Below are 20,046 nucleotides of genomic sequence, written 5' to 3'. Positions count from 1 at the left end.
GCTCTTTTTGTGGGATCTTTGTCAGGTTTTGGTATTAGGGTGATGGTGGCCTCATAGAATGAGTTTGGAAGTTTACCTTCCTCTGCAATTTTCTGGAACTAGAACACTTTCTAACACCATACACAAAAATAAACTCAAAATGGATTAAAGATCTCAACGTAAGACCAGAAACTATAAAACTCCTAGAGGAGAACATAGGCAAAACACTCTCTGACATACATCACAGCAGGATCCTCTATGACCCACCTCCCAGAATATTGGACATAAAAGCAAAAATAAACAAATGGGACCTAATTAAACTTAAAAGCTTCTGCACATCAAAGGAAACTATTAGCAAGGTGAAAAGGCAGCCTTCAGAATGGGAGAAGATAATAGCAAATGAAGCAACTGACAAACAACTAATCTCAAAAATATACAAGCAACTCCTGCAGCTCAACTCCAGAAAAATAAATGACCCAATCAAAAAATGGGCCAAAGAACTAAATAGAAATTTCTCCAAAGAAGACATACAGATGGCTAACAAACACATGAAAAGATGCTCAACATCACTCATTATCAGAGAAATGCAAATCAAATCCACTATGAGGTACCATTTCACACCAGTCAGAATGGCTGCGATCCAAAAGTCTACAAGCAATAAATGCTGGAGAGGGTGTGGAGAAAAGGGAACCCTCTTACACTGTTGGTGGGAATGCAAACTAGTACAGCCACTATGGAGAACAGTGTGGAGATTCCTTAAAAAACTGGAAATAGAACTGCCTTATGACCCAGCAATCCCACTGCTGGGCATACACATTGAGGAAACCAGAAGGGAAAGAGACACATGTACCCCAATGTTCATCGCAGCACTGTTTATAATAGCCAGGACATGGAAGCAACCTAGATGTCCATCAGCAGATGAATGGATAAGAAAGCTGTGGTACATATACACAATGGAGTATTACTCAGCCATTAAAAAGAATACATTTGAATCAGTTCTAATGAGGTGGATGAAACTGGAGCCTATTATACAGAGTGAAGTAAGCCAGAAAGAAAAACACCAATACAGTATACTAACACATATATATGGAATTTAGAAAGATGGTAACAATAACCCTGTGTATGAGACAGCAAAAGAGACACAGATGTATAGAACAGTCTTATGGACTCTGTTGCAGAGGGAGAGGGTGGGGAGATTTGGGAGAATGGCATTGAAACATGTAAAATATCATGTATGAAACGAGTTGCCAGTCCAGGTTCAATGTACGATACTGGATGCTTGGGGCTAGTGCACTGGGACGACCCAGAGGGATGGTATGGGGAGGGAGGAGGGAGGAGGGTTCAGGATGGGAAACACATGTATACCTGTGGCGGATTCATTTTGATATTTGGCAAAACTAATACAATTTGTAAAGTTTAAAAATAAAATAAAATTAAAAAAAAAAGAGTTAATCATTACCAAAGTTCATCACTGCTTTAAATTAAAGATCACCTATCGGTACAACAGGACAGGGAGGCCTGGCGTGCTGCGATTCATGGGGTCCCAAAGAGTTGGACACGACTGAGTGACTGAAATGAACTGAACTGAACTGATTGGTACAATACACTCTGTATGACTCTCTGTCTCGGGCACGCCACACCGGCATATCTGGAAATATAGGGAAGCACTGTCAGAGGCCTACAGGAGGACATTTTAAAACTCTGGATCTCCATTTGCCTGCACTTGATTAAATGACTCATTGTCAACCTGGAAGCTGCCACCCTTTACTGTGTGGAACAGGCTAGGAGGGAAGTGAAGGTAAAACAAGCCTTTTATTCCTAGTTGCTATTGTTGTTCATTCACTAAGTTGTGTTTGACTCTTTGTAACCCCATGGACCGTAGCCCACCAAGCTCCTCTGTCCATGGGATTTTCCAGGCAAGAATAGTGGAGCGAGTTGCCACTTCCTTTTCTAGATCTTCCTGACCCACGGATTGAACCTGTGTCTCCTGAATTGCAAGCAGATTCTTTACCGCCAAGCCACAGGGGAAGCCCTTATTCCTACTTCTAAAAATGTGGATTTGTTGGGTTTTGAGGTGAAGTTCCACAGACCTTGGCTTAGGAATGATTTCATCCTCAGCCAAGTTACTTAACCTTTTTTGAGATTCTGAACCTCATTTTTTCCATCTAGAAAATGGATTGATATTTGCTTCATAGGATTAATTTGGGCTTCCCTTGTGGTTCAGCTGGTAAAGAATCTGCCTGCAATGCGTAAGACCTGGGTTCAATCCCTGGGTTGGGAAAATGCCCTGCAGAAGGTAAAGGCTACCCACTCTGGTATTCTGGCCTGGAGAATTCCATGGACTGTATAGTCCATGAGGTTGCAAAAAGTTGGACACAACTGAGCGACTGTAACTTTCACTTCACTAGGATTGATTTATAATGAGAAGCAAATAGCAGATATTCAGTAAATGATAGTTTTTCTCACTTTTTCCATATCCTCCTGTATAACCCACATTTTGTTTGCTCTGTTGTGAAGCTTTGTTTTACTCTCATGTACCTATCAGTGAACTGCCTCTGACTGTAATATAAGTGTACAAGTACATAGAAGACATGTAAGGGGAAAAGTCTTCAAATAAGAAAAGGCTGATGGTAGGAAAATTAATTGAACATAAAGAAGCACAGTCCCCAGAGCAGATCAGGGTCAGCAAGTTCATTTTGTTTGTTTTCTTTGGGAAAAAGGGGCCTTCAGGTATGGTTTGAGAGTAGAGATTTCGCTGGTTTCATCCACCTGTGTGTAGGACAGCTCTTGGTATTTGGTGGATTGCTATTAACGCTTTTCTCAACTAATAACTGATCATACTTGGATGTGATTTGCTTCTGTATTAACCATGAAAACTCCCTGGAGCTGTGCATAGGGAAGCAGCAAGGCTTCTAAGGAGAAGGAGCCATAACATTGGACAGAAACGGCACCACTTACACACTATTTATCTGTAGGTCTGCATTTTGTGAAACAATTATGCAAATTCCTCCAACTGAAAATTGATCTGAAATAGGTCAGGAAAGGGCTTCCTTGGTGGCTCAGTTAAGGGATCCGACTGCAATGAGGGGAGCTGGGTTCAATTCTTGGGTTGGGAAGATTCCCTGGGGGAGGGCATGGCAACCTACTCCAGTATTCTTCCCTGGAGAATCCCCATGGACGGAGGAGCCTGGTGTGCTGTGGTCCATGTGGTCCCAGAGAGTCAGACACAACTGAGTAACTGAGCACAGGCCAGGGAAAAGTTCAGTGGCTATTCTAGGCTAGATTCTGGCCAGTTTGGGGGCAGATATTGAAACGCGTGGCTATCTTAACCAGATTCTCTTTAATTTCATTTTATTTCTGGAAAGAAATGCCACTGGTGCACAGACTGTATGGATAGCAGCATGAAAGTAGGTACAATGGGGTAAAGAGAAGTTATGCTTCCCCAAAAAGTCTCTAAGTATAATGTACAGTGTACACGGTTTCCCAAGTCCAAGGAAAAAATATGAGAGAAAAGTTGCACGAACACACAACAAAATTCACATACCTGAAAACATCATCATGTGTTGAAAGTTCCAGGGGATCTTGTGTTTCCGGCCTAGATTCAGGAGGAAGGAGAGGGGATATATGTTGCAGGCTCTGGCTACAAAAATTGCTACCTGTGGATAAGCGCAGGGAAACATTGAGGAAAATGTTGCTGTCATAAGTGTGATAGTCCTTGGGCTTTAAATATTATGTCCTTAAGCTTCTCTATATTATGACCCAGAAAATAGGAATAAACATGTAGATACATGTATGTCCAAACTGCTTCCAAAATTCATCTTTCAATGTCAGTTCCTTTCCAGAAATAATAGAGGACTCTCTTCTTTGAACATATACTTGGTTTAAAATTGTTAACCCAATACCATTTCAATCACCGTAAATTTTCTCATCACATTTATGTGGCTGATAACTGACTCTACGCTCAATTCTGCTGCAAAATGTGAGGCAGAGACTGTTCCGAGGCTGTGCCATTATCCTCTCAAGCAGCACTTGAGAAAGGATAAATGTGCTTTGGCTCACGATTATCATCTTACTTTCCATCAGTTTATACTCTCTAAATCTAGCAAGCTTCACTTATTTTTTTTTCTTTTAGTGAATTTAATTTCGAGAGGAATTGCCTGTCTAAATGTATAAAACAACTTCTGCTTTAAGAGGCATTTCACTAAAATCCAAGCTATACAGGTTAAAAAATCTATGAAAATACTGGTGGTAGTCATCTCTCCCCTTTTGACATCTTGGACATCTTCCCTGATTGTCTGTGCTAGTTTGTCCTCAAATGAAAGAGGGAGTGTCCTTCTAAGATTTGGATGGAATTTGAAAATTCACTTCTCCGCTCAGTGAAAAGGGAACAAGAGGCCAGGGCTGGTGCCTAGTTGGACCAGGGCTTCCGGAGAGGAGTTGGCTCTCTTGGCTGTTAGGATCATCTACCTGTGATCCCAGAGGGCATCTGTCCATTTTCCAACTAGGAACAAGGATAACAGCTGCTGACTATCCCTGGGAACATCCACAGTGGCTCAGTATCTTTTCTGATAGACATCCATTCCCTCTGGGAATGCTTAGACCCCAGACCTAGAGCAAGAAAAGCCCCCTGCATTAAAAGTGAGGTCTAGACTTTACCTGTTCTTTTACTTACAGGAAAGAGGCTGTCTTATTAAACTTACATGTGCACAATTCTTAAGATAGTGAAAGCACATCCATCATGGTAATTTGACTTGATCTTTACTCTGTCTATCCTTTTTACAAAGTCTTCACTGGAAAAAAGATTTTACCATCTTTCAGTGAAAGTATTTCTAATATTCTAAGGCCTGGCTGTCTTCTGATACGTTCTAACACAGATTAAACATAAAAAATGGATTGACATAATTTTTATGTAAATGATTCATATTTTAAACATATTTTGAATATTCAAAAAATGTCTTCCTCTTTCAGTTTTTTTCCCTTTATTTTCCTCAGCAATTTCCAAACTTTATATCTTGAACCACAGACATTTAATAAAGGCCCCAATATTTCTTAGGATGCTTTTCTCCTCTAACTCAAATTACTTACATGTTTTGAATTTGAACTTTGCAGTAAATCTGAGGAAAATGAACAGTTTAAAAGAATAATCCCTAAAGTTAAGTAGTTTGTTTTCTTCTCCTTGTGTTCTGTATTTCAAAGGATACAAAGGCGCCAAGTATGAAAAGAGCATTGAAGATATGATTCTGGAACGTGAACAGTGCCAGGCCCATGTAACAGAAGATGACGTTCTCAGCCAAGAAGTTCATAAATTCAAACAACTGGAAACAAAACAGAGAACAAAAGCCATGAATTATGCTTCAGCTTTGAGTCCATTTAATTTCCTGTGCTGTGTTTGGTGACTAGATGGTCCTCCTGTATGGGGAAGGCCATCCCTAGGCTCAGCCTCTGGAGAGGAACAGGGGACCTGCCCATCCTGGCCAGGCCAGCTGACTACCCTGCCTTTCTGCCCAGGGACAGATGCCACATCCATGTCAGCATCTCAGCCTCCTTTCCAACTGCAAGGCTGTCAGTGATATCCCAGGCTGAGATTTACCAACATGATCCTCAGTGGCACAATTCCTACCAAGATGACAGAACAGTCCCTCTTAGCAGAAACCGACACTACGTGATTTGGTTAATGTGCACTGTAGTGAACCATGCAAGAATGTTTTAGCCCCTGCTGTATATCACCCAGAAGGTGCACTTGAGTTCTCAGACCCTGGAAGAACTATATTAAAAAAAAAAAAAAAAGCTTTAGCTAAATTATTTTCCTCAGGCAGGCAGGAGAGACAAACTTGGAGAACTTAGAAACTTGTGGTAAGGATGAATGTGAACTATATTTCAACATTAGAATGATCAGTATATTTCAAACTTTGGACAATGAGACTCATTAAATTGACTGATGTAGGCATATCCATTAAATGTCTACAATTTCTAGCTGGTAAAAAGAAAATGATTAATCCCAGGGATCAGTTTATTCAGCAAGAACACAATAGATACATCAGATTCAGTCAGAGGGATAGAGTAATAACATGTTATGCTGAGGGATGCTCCCAAGAGTTATTCTTAGACCATTAACTAAACAATTTAAGTTGAACATGAGAAACATTCTCCAACTTCCAGGTTAGAAGTGAAAGGGAAATATGTCCAGGGGCTACAGCAAAGGCAGATTTGGAAGAGACATTAGTTTATGTTCCAGACTTTTCCTTTGGAAGTTTCTGAAACTTCCTTCCCAGACCTACATAAATCACCATGTGAGGTAAACGTCTCTGGAGGCATTTCTCTTGACTTTTTAAGGACTCATTATTTTTTCATGTAATGTGTTTACAGCCCCACAAATAATGCCCAATACCTGTTCACTGACAGTTGACAGAAAGAAAGCAGAATCTTGTCAGACACATTATTTAAAACCAGTAATAGAAAGAATGGATTAAAAAGACACAGCTCTTTCGGTACAGGCTGGTCTTTCTGCAGCGGTAGTGATCATCAATTATCCTGAGCACTCACTTTACATTCTAGGCCAGCCCATCTAAACAAACACTGTAACCCAAATAGCCACAGACAATGTGAAAATATGTGGGAAAATACAGGAGATGGGGGACGCTTTTCTATTTCATTATATCTTTACTTTTTCAAAATGTGAGATTTGGCTGCTGCCTATGTGCCATAACACATCAGGCTGCTATAACAAAATAATATGGACTGGGTGACTTGAACAACAGAAATTCATTTCTCATAGTTCTGGAGGCTGGAAATTCTAAGATCCAAGTGCTGGGCAATTTGGTTCTGATGAAGGCCCTCTTGATGGCTTGCAAACAGCAACCTACTTGCTGTGTCCTCACATGGCAGAGAGAAAGGGAGAACTTCCTTCTACTGTTTCACCTTCTGAAGGTGCTAATCCCATTTATGAGCACTCCACCCTCATGACCTAATTACCTCCCAAAGGCCCACCTCTAAGTGCCATCACATTGAGGATTAGGGCTTAAACAAATGAATTTGTTGGGGGGGAAGACGGGGGAAGATATTCAGTCCAGAGAGACTACTCAGTTTTTGACATTAATAATCACATTGCTGTTGTTATTCAGTTGTTAAGTTGTGTACAACTCTTTGTGATCCCATGAACTGCAGCACACCAGGATTCCCTGTCCTTCACTATCTCCCTGAGCTTGCTCAAACTCATGTCCACTGAGTTAGTGATGCCATCCAACCATCTCATCCTCTGTCACCACCTTCTCCTCCTGCCTTCAATCTTTCCCAGCATCAGGGTCTTTTCCAATGAGTAGGCTCTTTGCATCAGGTGACCAAGGTATTGGAGCTTCAACTTCAGCAACAGTCCTTCCAATGAATATTCAGAGTTGTTTTTTAGGATTGACTGGTTTAATATCTTTCTGTTCAAGGGACTCTCAAGAGTCATCTCTAGCACGACAATTCAAAAGCATCAGTTCTTTGATGCTCAGCCTTCATTATGGTCTTACTCTCACATCCAAACATTACTACTGGAAAAACCATAGCTTTGACTATATGGACCTTTGTTGGCAAAGTGATGTCTCTACTTTTTAATGCACTGTCTAGGTTTGTCATAGCTTTAATAACCACATATCAAGGTTAAATGTATAGGTCCTTCCCTTCTTGGGTCCCCATTCCAAGTGTATTTTACTCTAGAGAGGACATTTGCTGACTAGGATCCATTCAGCCTCTTCTTAGTGGTCGTACCCCATTTTGTCTCTGGGGTCCACTTCTTTACCCATTTTCAGACCAGTGTGTTTGGTTCAGGAATGTGTGTGATGAATTCAGCTGTTATTAGCTGGAGTTAGGACTTCTGAATGTGAGACATAAAAAAAAAAGTAAGTTGAAACAAAAAATATGTTTGTATATGGATGAATCCATCAAGTGTATTAACATACACATGTACAAACAGCTTGTTCACTTTACAGACATTTGACGTTTGTATTAATTTTTTACTGCAAACATATTACTTTCAGAATTAAAAAGAAAGCTGAATTAAACTACAAGAAATAAAAACAAATATTGAAGTAATATATTAATACATATATATGGAATCTAGAAAAAACGGTATTGATGAACTTACTTGCAGGACCAGAATAGACATAGAGAAGAGACTTGTAGACACAGCAGCAGAAGGAGAGGGTGGGACACGTTGAAGGAGAAGTATTGACAGATATACACTGCTGCTGCTGCTGCTAAGTTGCTTCAACCGTGTCCGACTGACTCTGTGAGACCCCAGAGACGGCAGCCCACGAGGCTCCCCCGTCCCTGGGATTCTCCAGGCAAGAACACTGGAGTGGGCTGCCATTTCCTTTTCCAATGCATGAAAGTGAAAAGTGAAAGTGAAGTCACTCAGTCGCGTCCGACTCTTAGCGACCCCATGGATCCCATGGAGCCTACCAGGCTCCTCCGTCCATGGGATTTGCCAGGCAAGAGTACTGGAGTGGGGTGCCATTGCCTTCTCCGAGATATACACTACCATGCGTAAAAGCGACAGCTAGTGGGAAGCCGCTGTGTAACACAGGGTGCTCAGTTCAGTGCTCTGTGATGACCTAGATGGGTACATGGAAGGGGTGGGGGGAGGCTTCAGCAGGAGGGGATTACATATACTTACAGGTGATTCACACTCTTGTATGGAAGAAACTCACACAACACTGTAAAGCTATTGTCCTTCAGTTAAAAATGAAAATTAAAAAAATAGAGTAGAATAAGATATTTCCCAAATATTTTCTTTCTTTAGCCTTGCTTTCACACAATTCTTCATCTTTTTAGTTTTAGGAAATTATCAATCATCCTTATCTGTGTGTGTGCTCAGTCACTCAGTTGTGTCTGATTCTTTTGTGACCATATTGACTGTAGCCCGCCAGACTCCTCTGTCTGTGGGATTCTTCAGGCAAGAATACTGGAGTGGGTAGTCCTTCCCTTCTCTAGGGGATCTTCCTGACCCAGGAGTTGAACCCGTGTCTCCTGCATTGGCAGGAGGATTCTTTATACTGAGCCATTAGGGCAATCATCATGCAAAATGCTACATAAATCTAACTGTATTTTTATATAATTTACTTTCATTAGCTCAATGATATTTATAAGCCTCTTTCCATGGCAATAAATTTGAATTTATTAAACAGTTTTTAATGGCAGCACAATCTCTTTGTATCTTCATATCAAATTTTATTTCACTGTGTCCATTATTATCCATTATTAGATATTTGGTTGTTTCAGATTTTCTCCTTATAAACAAAACTGCAATAAGCATCTTTATACAAACCTCTCTCCTCAGCTGAGTGACTATTCCTTAGGTGAAATATCCAGATATGGGCTACTTCTGTCAAAGGACAGACATTAATTTTACTTTTTCAACATACTACCAGTCTGCCTATCAGAAAGATTATACCAATTTTCATCTCTAACAATGGTGTGGAGGCTGTGTTTTCCTCATATTCTTGCCAAAATTAATTTTTATCAATTAAAAAAAAAAACCTTTGACAATTTGATAGACTCATTTTAAATTGTAGCTGGTTGTTAGAATTTTAAAAAAGATACCCTTCAAAGCAAGGCGGTAGCACTGATTAGCACTCCTTTGTCTATTTATATCATGTAACAAAATTCCTCTGAATTTTAACTTCATAATAACTTCCTTCTTGGGGCACTTAATGAAAATGTGTGGGCAAATTCAACTTTGTATTTCACATGCAAAAATCTCCTGAAGACATGTTTCAGAAGGAGAATCTACATTAAGTTCTACTGCAGGGGTCCCCAACCTTTGGGATCTAAAGCCTGTTGATCTAAGGTGGAGCTGATATAATAAAAATAGAGATAAAGTGCACAATAAATGTAATGCTCTTGAATCATCGCAAAACTATCTCCCATCCTCTGGTCCATGGAAAACTTGTCTTCCACAAAACTGGTCCTCTGTGCCGAAAAGACTACTGGCCAAGCTGACAGAAGCAACCAATTTGGTCATTAAATCTTCATTGCCCCAGTCTGGCCCAGAGTAGTCAATTACCGAGGAAATAGATTTATTGGTCAATTTTGAAAAAATAAAGAACAAACTCTACCCCAAAACCAAAAAGAGTAGTAACAATAATAACAACAAATGTCAAAATAGTTGATACAGTATTCAATATGAATAACCTTGAATCTACTTCTTTCCCACTCAGGGTCAGTGAAAAATAATTTGAATTAACATTTTATTTATCTAGTACAGTAAACAACATTCGTTACATTTCCACTAATTCACAGTTTGTTAGCATTTGGCGGGGACTCAGGTTTAAAATAATATTTGCTTGGGAAAGCTTTTCTTCAGGAAAAAGAAGCAAGTTAATAGTGCAAACAAGACTAGGGGAATATTTAAACTGCATAAGAGGACAATCTATCTTTAAAAGCTCTAAAAATTCATGGTAATCATGCCTATGTTAATTATACAACTTAATATGGTCAGCAAATCATTTTTTTACAGGCTTCTTTGATACTATGTTTTCATTTGGTGTTACTTATTGTAATTACTAGAAAGTAAAAAAAAATCATATCTGTTTTATTTATTTATTTATCTTGAATTGATATTGACTATATTGAAGATTTTACATATGATCATTTTTCAAGTATTACTACAACCTTTTACACAAAGAATCTTCCAGAACTTGAATTCTTTTGGATCAAAAAAATCATACCAACTCTAAACATGAAAGGAAGGGAAGGAAAACCTGGTGCCATGGTGAAGCATTTCTTTTTTATTATATATCTGTTTTATAAAGTATGTTTATTATGAATTCTGATTGATTCTTTCTCCTAATAGTGAAAGAATGAAACTATCATATTACTCTGGTTCATGTGCAGAAATATTACAGCAGTTCACTACACCCAGATTAACTAATTAAATTCACATGGACTCACTCCTCAAAGTGGCCTCTATTTGACTTAGTAAAGTTTGGCCCAACATACTGACCTTCATCTACTTGTCCAAGTAGTGCACTGAAATTCATTTTAATTTGGATGTTAAAGAACATATAAAACTGTAATAAAAGTGAAAGTAAAGTAAGAACTAAATGCATTCTTTTATTTTTTCCATAATTTTGTCCTGGGATTAGCTTTTTTCTTTGTTAATAAAATCTGCCTTTATTTTTAACTGGGAGCCTTCTTTAGAGAATATTTCAGATTTCGTTTTTTATAAGTTATTGGGTATATCTACAACTATTCTGAACAAACCGGGCTGTGTGTGTGTTCAGTTGCTTCAGTCGTGTCCAACTCTTTGTGACCCTATGGACTGTAGCCCACCAGGCTCCTCTGTCCATGGGATTCTCCAGGCAAGAATACCGGAGTGGGTTGCCATACCCTCCTCCAGGGGATCTTCCTGACCTGGGGATTGAACTCACATCTGCCTGTGTCTCCTGCATTGTAAGCAGATTCTGTACCCACTGAGACACATGAGAAGCCAACTAGAGTACCAGTAAACAATTTTTATTACTATATTGGGGGGATTTGCAAACAAACATTATAATATATTCTGTTAGAATTATAAACTTTTGCTCCTGGGATTATAATACTTGCTTGGTCCTAAATCCTGAGGGAATCTGTTCAAGATGAACCCAATAATTCCTATGGGGTCTAGAGGTAAGCATAGGAGATGAATTGTGCTGAAGACCTGTGATCTTTACCACCAGGACAGAAGCTTTCTTGCCAGTCAAGATCATGGTACCCAGAGTAAAGCTTCTCCTTACGAAGCCAAAGCTTTATAAGTACAAGGTTTACAAATAAGTACAAGTGCAATCTTTTGAGGTCCTTTTCTAGATTTAGGACATTGTAATAGTATCAGTGGGCTTCCCTGGTGGCTCAGTGGTAAAGAATTGCCAATGTAGAAGACATGGGTTCGATCCCTGGGTCAGGAAGATCCTCTGGAGAAGGAAAAGGCAACCCCCTCCAGTATTCTTGCCTGGGGAAACCCATGGACAGAAGAGCTGGCAGGTTATAGTCCGTAGGGTTGCAGAAGAGTTGGACATGACATAACAACTAAATAACAACAACAAAATAATATCAGTATTACTATTATACTTCTAAAATAGTAATAATGCCAATGGGACTCACTTTTTAGGATTTGTGCTAGGGAATGTGTTAAAGGCTTTCAAAAAATTTAACAATTCATGTTATTATAACAAGAAAACTCATAAATTGATACTATTATTTCTATTTTACAGTTGGGACAACTGCACTTGACCATATTAATGCATTTGTCCACATAAAACACAATAAAGGGAAGAATTGAGCTGTCCTGAGTTTTATCCACAGTCCACACCCCTTCTGCCAGACTACACTGCCTCTCCACTAGACAAGATCCAGGTTTAGGGACAGCAAGATGTTTGTTAATGACAATTAATAATAGTATTGGTGAATGCTTGTAAACACATTAGAGTCTACAAAGCAGAGTTTCATACATCTTGTTTGATCATCAGGGCAGTTCTTTGTTGGTTGGGAAGATATCTGTAATTCTGATCATGTGTTTTTTTTAAGTAAAGAAACCTAAAAGGTAAATTTCTTTGTACCCAACTAGTGGAAGTAGTGGCACCGCACTCCAGTACTCTTGCCTGGGAAATCCCATGGACGGAGGAGCCTGGTAGGCTGTAGTCCATGGGATCGCTAAGAGTCAGACACAACTGAGTGACTTCCCTTTCACTTTTCACTTTCATGCATTGGAGAAGGAAATGGCAACCCACTCCGGTGTTCTTGCCTGGAGAATCCCAGGGACGGGGGAGCCTGGTGGGCTTCCGTCTATGGGGTCGCACAGAGTCGGACACGACTGAAGCGACGCAGCAGCAGCAGCAGTGGAAGCAGGGGGTGACTTAAGATGGGGGATACTTTTCTCCCCACAATGTCTATTTACCATCCCCTCCAATCCAATCCTTCTAACCCTTTCCTCCTCTCAAAAAATGAAAGTAAAACCAAAGGTCTTGCCATACCTTTGTAACATCAAGACAGATCTCCTTTCCTATCACCTCTTTTCCCCTTAGAGAAATTTCTGGACTGTGTCTTATATAATGATTGTACAGTTTTATAATATTGCTGTACATATATTGTGTATTTTTATATCTATATCTATCTATGTCCTAAAATAAGACAAACTTCATGCAGTGTCTCTGCCCTATTTGCAGGAGATGGGCTTCAAATCCAAGATCAGATGCTTCAAGGTCAGGGCTCTACTGGTCCTGTAGTAAAGGCCATTCACAGGGCTTGAGTGTTCAGAGAGCTGCATCTTTGTCATTTCTTTGAGAATTTTGGGGTTCCCTATGCACTCCTGGCTGCTATCCAGCCCTTTCCCATCCCCTGTATTTTTCATTGTCTTCCTTTAAACTTAATTTGACTTTTTAAAAACATGAGACTTCCAAAAGCACAGCCTATAAAAACACAGCAAAACACATTTTAAGAAGATGAATAGGCATCATTAAGTAAGTAAAGCTAATATAGGAAAGAAATGTAGTTACAGCTACAAGGAATTGAGCTTCATTAAACTGAATAAATACTGTAGTCAGATTTTCTTGAAATCCTTGAGCTTATAACTTAAAGGGAAGGTTATTTTCTATGAGTCTGCTAAATTACTTCAGCCAGTAAACACTGATAACAGTATTCTTATTTCTCGAGGTTTTCTACTTTTGATTCTCTCTGTTTTGGGAGGCTATTAATGGATAAGTACAGAGTTTTGTAAGGTTGCATTTAAGTTAATGCACCATTAGGTTAAGAATATCTTCTCAAGTCTGCAACTTCAAAGTGCTTATTATCATGATATTGACCAGGAATATCAGTTCCCCACATAAGACTGGTCTTAGATCTATTTCAATGACTGGAAACACACACACACACACACACATACACACATAGCCTAAAATATAGGAACATCAATTTCAAAGCCAGAGTTACTTTGTGATGTATGTAGACCAGACGTCTAGCCAGTGCTTGATTGTTCCAATACTCTTGATTAGGGCTCTCTGGCTTATAATTGAACACGGCTGAAGGCAGAAACCTCACCTCTTATCCAAGGAAGCAAATGGCATTTTTGGATATCTGTAACAGTTAGAGGGGCTTCCCAGGTAGCACTAATGGTAAAGAACCTGCCTGCCAATGCAAGAGACATAAGAGATGCAGATTCAACCCTTGGGTTGGGAAGATCCCCTGGAGGAGGGCATGGTGACCCACTTCAGTATTCTTGCTTGGAGAATCCCATGGATGAGGAGCCTAATGGACTACAGTTCATAGGGTTGCAAAGAGCACTACTGTTGGAAGATCTTTCCTTTCGTTGAATTGAAATTTGGTTCTCTTATCACTTTCAACTGCTTCTCCTACTTCTACTTCTTCAGCTCATAAAAAATAAGAGTCAAGTATTTCATCCTGCTTGCTCTAACAGCAGAAAGAGGATTTCTATCAGAAGAGTTGCAGTTTAGGTAAAATCTTAGAGTTTAGACAGCAACGGCCACTTTTCATTCTACTGTCTTATTTGTCTTGAAAGTAAACATTTTGCTAGAAGCTTGTAGTTGGCACATGGGGCCTCTAGTCTAGAATATCTGCAAGGGCTGGGGGCCTACAGTGACCAGAATTATGTTCAAATAAATGTCCTCCAGAAGGATCTTCTCAGCAAATCTAATAGTATTGTCTTTCAGAGGAAAAAAAGGGAGACATGGCACAGCATAATTAATTTCTCAGTGGCCTTGCCAATAAATAAAGAAAATTAACTAGTTGAACTAATATATTTTCTCTGAAGAAATTAAAACTATGCTTAAAAAAAACTCTTAGTGAAACCAAGAGAAACACTGATATCGTTAGGCATTGATAAAATACACATATTATCAAAAGTTTTAAAGGTTAATATCCATTTCTTCTACTTTCTACATTCAGCTATTCTTAATCTCCTTTCTTATTCATCTTGTGTGTCTTTTTATCTTTATTATTAGCCTATGCTGAATTCTTTCTTGAATGGGAGTATGAAGAATGTATCTAAAAAGGAAGATATCTAATGATTTCATTTCTTTAGGTGGGTCTCTGAGTTGAATACCAGTACCCCAGCCCTTGCCACTGGCATGAGGGACAAGCATCCACAACATGACTGGAACTACACCATTCCATCCTCCATGAGGACCGTGTGGTCCGTCTACATGAAGATTCGTCACTGGCAACAAATTGAATATTGAGCCACAACACTGGGAGCTTTATGCTGTCCCATTTCCTTGATGAAAGTGTTGCAAACTACAATGCCTAGGACTGAGGACACTGTTCAGTGTTGTTTTATGATCAGCTATTTCACAGTGTAATGCATAGAGTATCGGGACAAATGAACACACTAGAGCCAAAGCAATTGAGAAAGGCTTTGCCTCAATTTCGAGAAGTGGAAGCATGGTTTGGAATAATACTTAGTTATATCACTAACTTGAAAAGTTCCAGTTTCTTTGCTTCACTTTATGTTACTCCCAATAAAAACTGTCATTTTTGTTAGTGTATCTATCATATTTGAATCCCTTTGGTAACTTTCTGAATTAGCTAATTTTGAGCACTTTACTATAATGGTCCAACAGTAACCAGAACATCTCAGAAAACAAAAAACTATTTTACCATTCTTACCCCATCTTCTATTTTTGAGGGAAAATAATTTGAAGACTAATTCAACTGATTTGCTATTTAGCCTATAGCCAAACTCTTTGTTCAACTTTTCTTTTTGCTTTGGGGTCATCTTTTGTACAATACGTGGAGGTACATATTTTACAATTTAGAATGCAGATTGTTTTCTTGTGTATTTCAAAATGATTTTAAGTTTGATACAAGTATATAACACTATACGTAAATAGTAATATTCAATATTCAAGCTCTTAATTTTTTTGTTTTCCAGATGGTTAAAGAGTTCATTAATTTGACTGACAAAGGAAAGAAAAAATTACCGCAAAAGATTAAAATAATTTTTATTATGAAGAAGAGTTTGAATTCAATTTCTGAACTATGGCAGATTAGATTATGTAAAGGCATTCAATAGAAGGCTTGAAGCTTAGAGTAGAACATTGATTGTGTTAAACATGATAAGAAATTGGAACATGTGAAAGAGTTTATAAATCAGAGAAATCAATGAAAATGAAGACAAAAAAAAAATGACATTTGAATAATGCCACTTAATTAGAAAACAGCAACCAAATGATTTTTATGAAGACACGAATATCTATAAATCAATAGCTGATGAAAATTAAGCTTGCTTGACTTGTTTCTTTGTGAGAGTTAAAGTGTGGTGAGGGTAGATTGTCACTGCTTGTATTGAACTCCAGAAAACTCTTATTTTACACTGATTAACTTTGTTGAGTTTTCTTTTTCAGCAAGATTCATTAAGCTCCCGCTTTAAGGTCTCTTTGTATTGAAGCTACTTCACATCCTTGACAATATAGGTAAAATGTCAAAAATTATGAATTATTACAGTACAAGAATGTATTTCCCTTTGTTTCCAAGGAATGCAGTTCTATTTTCACATAAGAACCATGCATGCAAAAATCTAATCTGAATGAAAGTTTTAGCTTTGACTTACTTTGGTGCTTTAGAGCTACTTTTATTTTGTTTCCAAACTGTTTAGGCACTTCAAAGTTATCCCACAAAGATCCTGCAAAAAGTTCTTTTTGGCTACATGTGTATTTTTGATGATGTTCAGAATGAGTTTGTACACAAAATAAATCATGAACATATATGGAGGGAAAGACTGTGCCAGAAAGCACAGCAACCAATGCCTTCTGCACAGCAAATGCTGATGGCACCAGATTACTCTCCAGTTGCCCAGGTCACTCCTACACTCACCACATAAATTTTTAGGCTTAACAAGAGTCAATTCCATTACTCCCAAAATCTTATATGTTTGCTTTAAACTGGTAATCCTAACGGTTAATTTATCTATGCAGATTAAGCGTGACTATGAAAAAGAATTGTTTTTTCAAAACACTAAGTTAAATGTGTAGGAAAGACGTGGTAAAAATTAGTTGCATAGAAAATGCTACTAAATTAGTAGTAAGCAGGACAACTGTAAAATGTTACAAAAATACACTGAAATACAGAAAGACTCAACTTACATACTTTGCGCATGTCTTTTAATTCTTGGCTCTGAATTAAAGACACAGAAATAGAAACTGGAAGTTCTGGTAGATATATTTTGAGTGTGCTTTGTGCAAGAAAGACATCCTAGAACTCTAAGATTCAAAGAAAAAGCATTGACTATCAAAAGATTGGCAAATTAAGATGCATTTATGTAAGTGAAAAATGTCGAAGGTATTTGTGTCATTTAAAAATGATTCCTTGCTTTAAGTGCCTTTTCCATTAATTAACTAATTCCAATTTTGTTTCGGGCTTCCCTGGTGGTTCAGATGGTAAAGAGTCTGCTTGTAATACAGGACCCCGGGGTTCAGTCCCTTGCCTGGGAAGATCCTCTGGAGAAAGGAATTCTTGCCCACTCCATTCTTGCCTGGGGAGTTCCATGGAGAGAGAAGCCTGGCAGTCTACAGTCCATGGGGTCGCAAAGAGTCAGACAGGACTGAGCAACTTTTCACTTCGATTTTCTTTTAGATAAAAGTAGTATCCTTTTTTCTCTATTTTAACTTTTTTTGTGTTTAATATTTTCCATATTAATATTTTTACAACATCTTGTATCTGTCCCAAATTACTACTATTCTCTAATATTTTATATTTATCTAATATCTTTATCTATCTTTAAATATCTTTATCTAATATCTATCTTTCATATTCTTTATCTCTTCAATATGCCTATTTTAAATTATCAGCTTGCCTGTTTCAATAATTTTGCTTCTTGTGGTCTATGTCCAGATTTTGGACTCTGTTTTTCATTGGTGGTGCTCCTTGGGCATCTGGTTATTTTGGCCTGTGAGCTCATATAATTCTGGGGTCAACCCTGTCCCCAAATGTTACAAAGAAATGTTAGGAGGAACACACACTAGAGTGTTCCTTCAGAGATTTTTAGGAGATGGGAAGGGATGTGCTCCACAGTGGAGAAAGCCTCCAGCACCATCAGATTTTAGATCACCCCCAAATTAAACTGAGTTCACTCCTCTGGCAATTCCTCTGTCAGGGACTGACCCTTAAATCCTTAGAACATAGCAACACTGGCAAGAGGCAGTCTCTCTAGGTTACTTTCCATCAGCCTGGGAATTTAGAGGCACAGGAGATGGAGGAGAGGATGCTCAAGGGCAGGGCAACTGGTCATCTTCCACCTTCATCAACATCTTCACAACTCAGACGCTACTCCTGATATGACAATTGATGCCTGAGGTTATTGCAATGAGGCGGATGAAGGTCAGTCCAAAATAATGAGAGCAATAGTGAACACAGAAGTTCACATCTCTAACCGATCCTCTCCTCGGGCTCCTGCTTTGGCTGCTGTGCAGATGTGGCCCCTTTCCACACCACATCAAGACTACCTCTCACCTCTCCAGGTGTTCTTATACTTTTTACGATTTGCTTGGTTCCATGCTTTCTCTCAATTACATAGTTTATTCACGTCTGATTTGGGAGGAAGGAGTAGCTAAAGCTAGTCTGCTCTCTTGTCATTGGTGAGGTTTTTATTATTATTATTTTTTATTAATAAAATTAAAGTTGCTGATTGAGAATGATAAATGCTATTGAAGGGCTCTCCTCCATAGTGGTTTCTGAGTTTCAGTTCAGTTCAGTTCAGTCTCTCAGTTGTATCTGACTCTTTGCAACCCCATGAATTGCAGCACGCCAGTTTAACTTCAGCCAAATCACTGTAGAACCTACTCAAGGCAAAACTGGGGATATGATGTAGCCTGCGGTTTATGTCCCCAGCCTCTCTGTGTGTAAGCACTCCCTCCCTTTCCATGGGTGAGGAAATCATATGTTTCAGACTTTTCGGGGACGGACCTGTTTTCAGATACTTTGCTCCCTTGTCCCCATCTAAGTACTATTGTGCTTTTCTACCATCCATTCAATTTTTGGTTTGGAAAACAAAGTTACTCTACCTGAAGAGATCTCATTTCTTGGACTCTATATTCCAGATACTGAAGACCCTAGAATTTTGGCTTCTGTAGAATCAAACTGAAAACTCAGAAAAATGGGTAAGTCACACACAAGTAATTTCTTAAAGAAGATAGGCAGATGACCTCAAAACTAATCTGCAAGCTTCAGAAGGGCACCAAGCATATTTGCTGTGTTTGTCATTGAATACCAACTCCCAGCAGAGAGTTTAGCATATCATGATGCTCAATAGTGATATCTATTGAATAATTGAAATGAATAAAAAGGGAACTTCCTTTTTATTTTCCAAGTTTATATTATTTCAAATTCCTTTGGAAATTTCCTTTTGTCACTGTAAGTTTGCACAATCTTCCTTCATGGATATTTAGGAAAATATAATACAATTTATAGGATGTTAAACTTTGATCTAAACAATTCTACTTCTTGGAATTTTTCCTAAGCAAACAACGTTCTAAGTATACATAGATTACATCAAGATGTTTACTGCTTAAGATAAAAAGATATAGAGAACAGCCAAAACATACATCAAAAGAAGAATACTTTAAAATTTTTAAAGAGATTAAACTTCTAAAGGTTCACCACCAGGTGTGATGTTTCCTATGGGTTTTTATCAGATACATTTTATCCATAAATAAAATTCTTCCCTTCTACACTTTGCCAAGAATTTAAAAAATAAATATTTGTTGAATCTTTCATATTCAATGTTTTTTCTATATCTACAGAGATATTTTCTTTTCATTTGTTAAATTATACTCATGGGCAAGCTAAGTTGCTTCAGTTTTGTTTAATTCTTTGTAACCCTATGGACTGTGTAGCCCACCAGGCTCCTCTGTCCTTGGGATTCTCCAGGCAAGAATACTGGAGTGGATTGCCGTGCCCTCCTCCAGGGGTTCTTCCTGACCCAGGGATGGAAATTGTATCTCTTGCAGCTCCTGCATTGGCAGGCGGGTCCTTTACCATTAGCACCTTTACCACTATAATTTGGGGGAAGCCCAAATTATATTTACAATATGCTAATATTAG

At 38.5% G+C, this 20,046-nt stretch overlaps 1 protein-coding gene across 2 annotated transcripts in view; it reads right to left on the bottom strand.

The window, feature by feature from the left end:
• SLC9A9 (solute carrier family 9 member A9) overlaps positions 1-20,046 on the bottom strand; it is a 663,428-nt gene that overhangs the window by 259,713 nt on the left and 383,669 nt on the right. For both annotated transcript variants that reach the window (XM_059885432.1, NM_001076068.1), the window contains 2 exon segments: positions 5,181-5,294; positions 3,524-3,635 (listed from right to left, as the gene is read on the bottom strand). In XM_059885432.1, coding sequence (XP_059741415.1) covers positions 3,524-3,635; positions 5,181-5,294 — 226 coding nt within the window.

Source organism: Bos taurus, chromosome 1 (genome assembly GCF_002263795.3).
Source record: "Bos taurus isolate L1 Dominette 01449 registration number 42190680 breed Hereford chromosome 1, ARS-UCD2.0, whole genome shotgun sequence".
In the NCBI taxonomy this organism is placed as follows: domain Eukaryota; kingdom Metazoa; phylum Chordata; class Mammalia; order Artiodactyla; family Bovidae; genus Bos; species Bos taurus.
The sequence above is the reverse complement of the archived record's forward strand: the minus strand, read 5'-3'. Positions and strand labels throughout refer to the sequence as shown.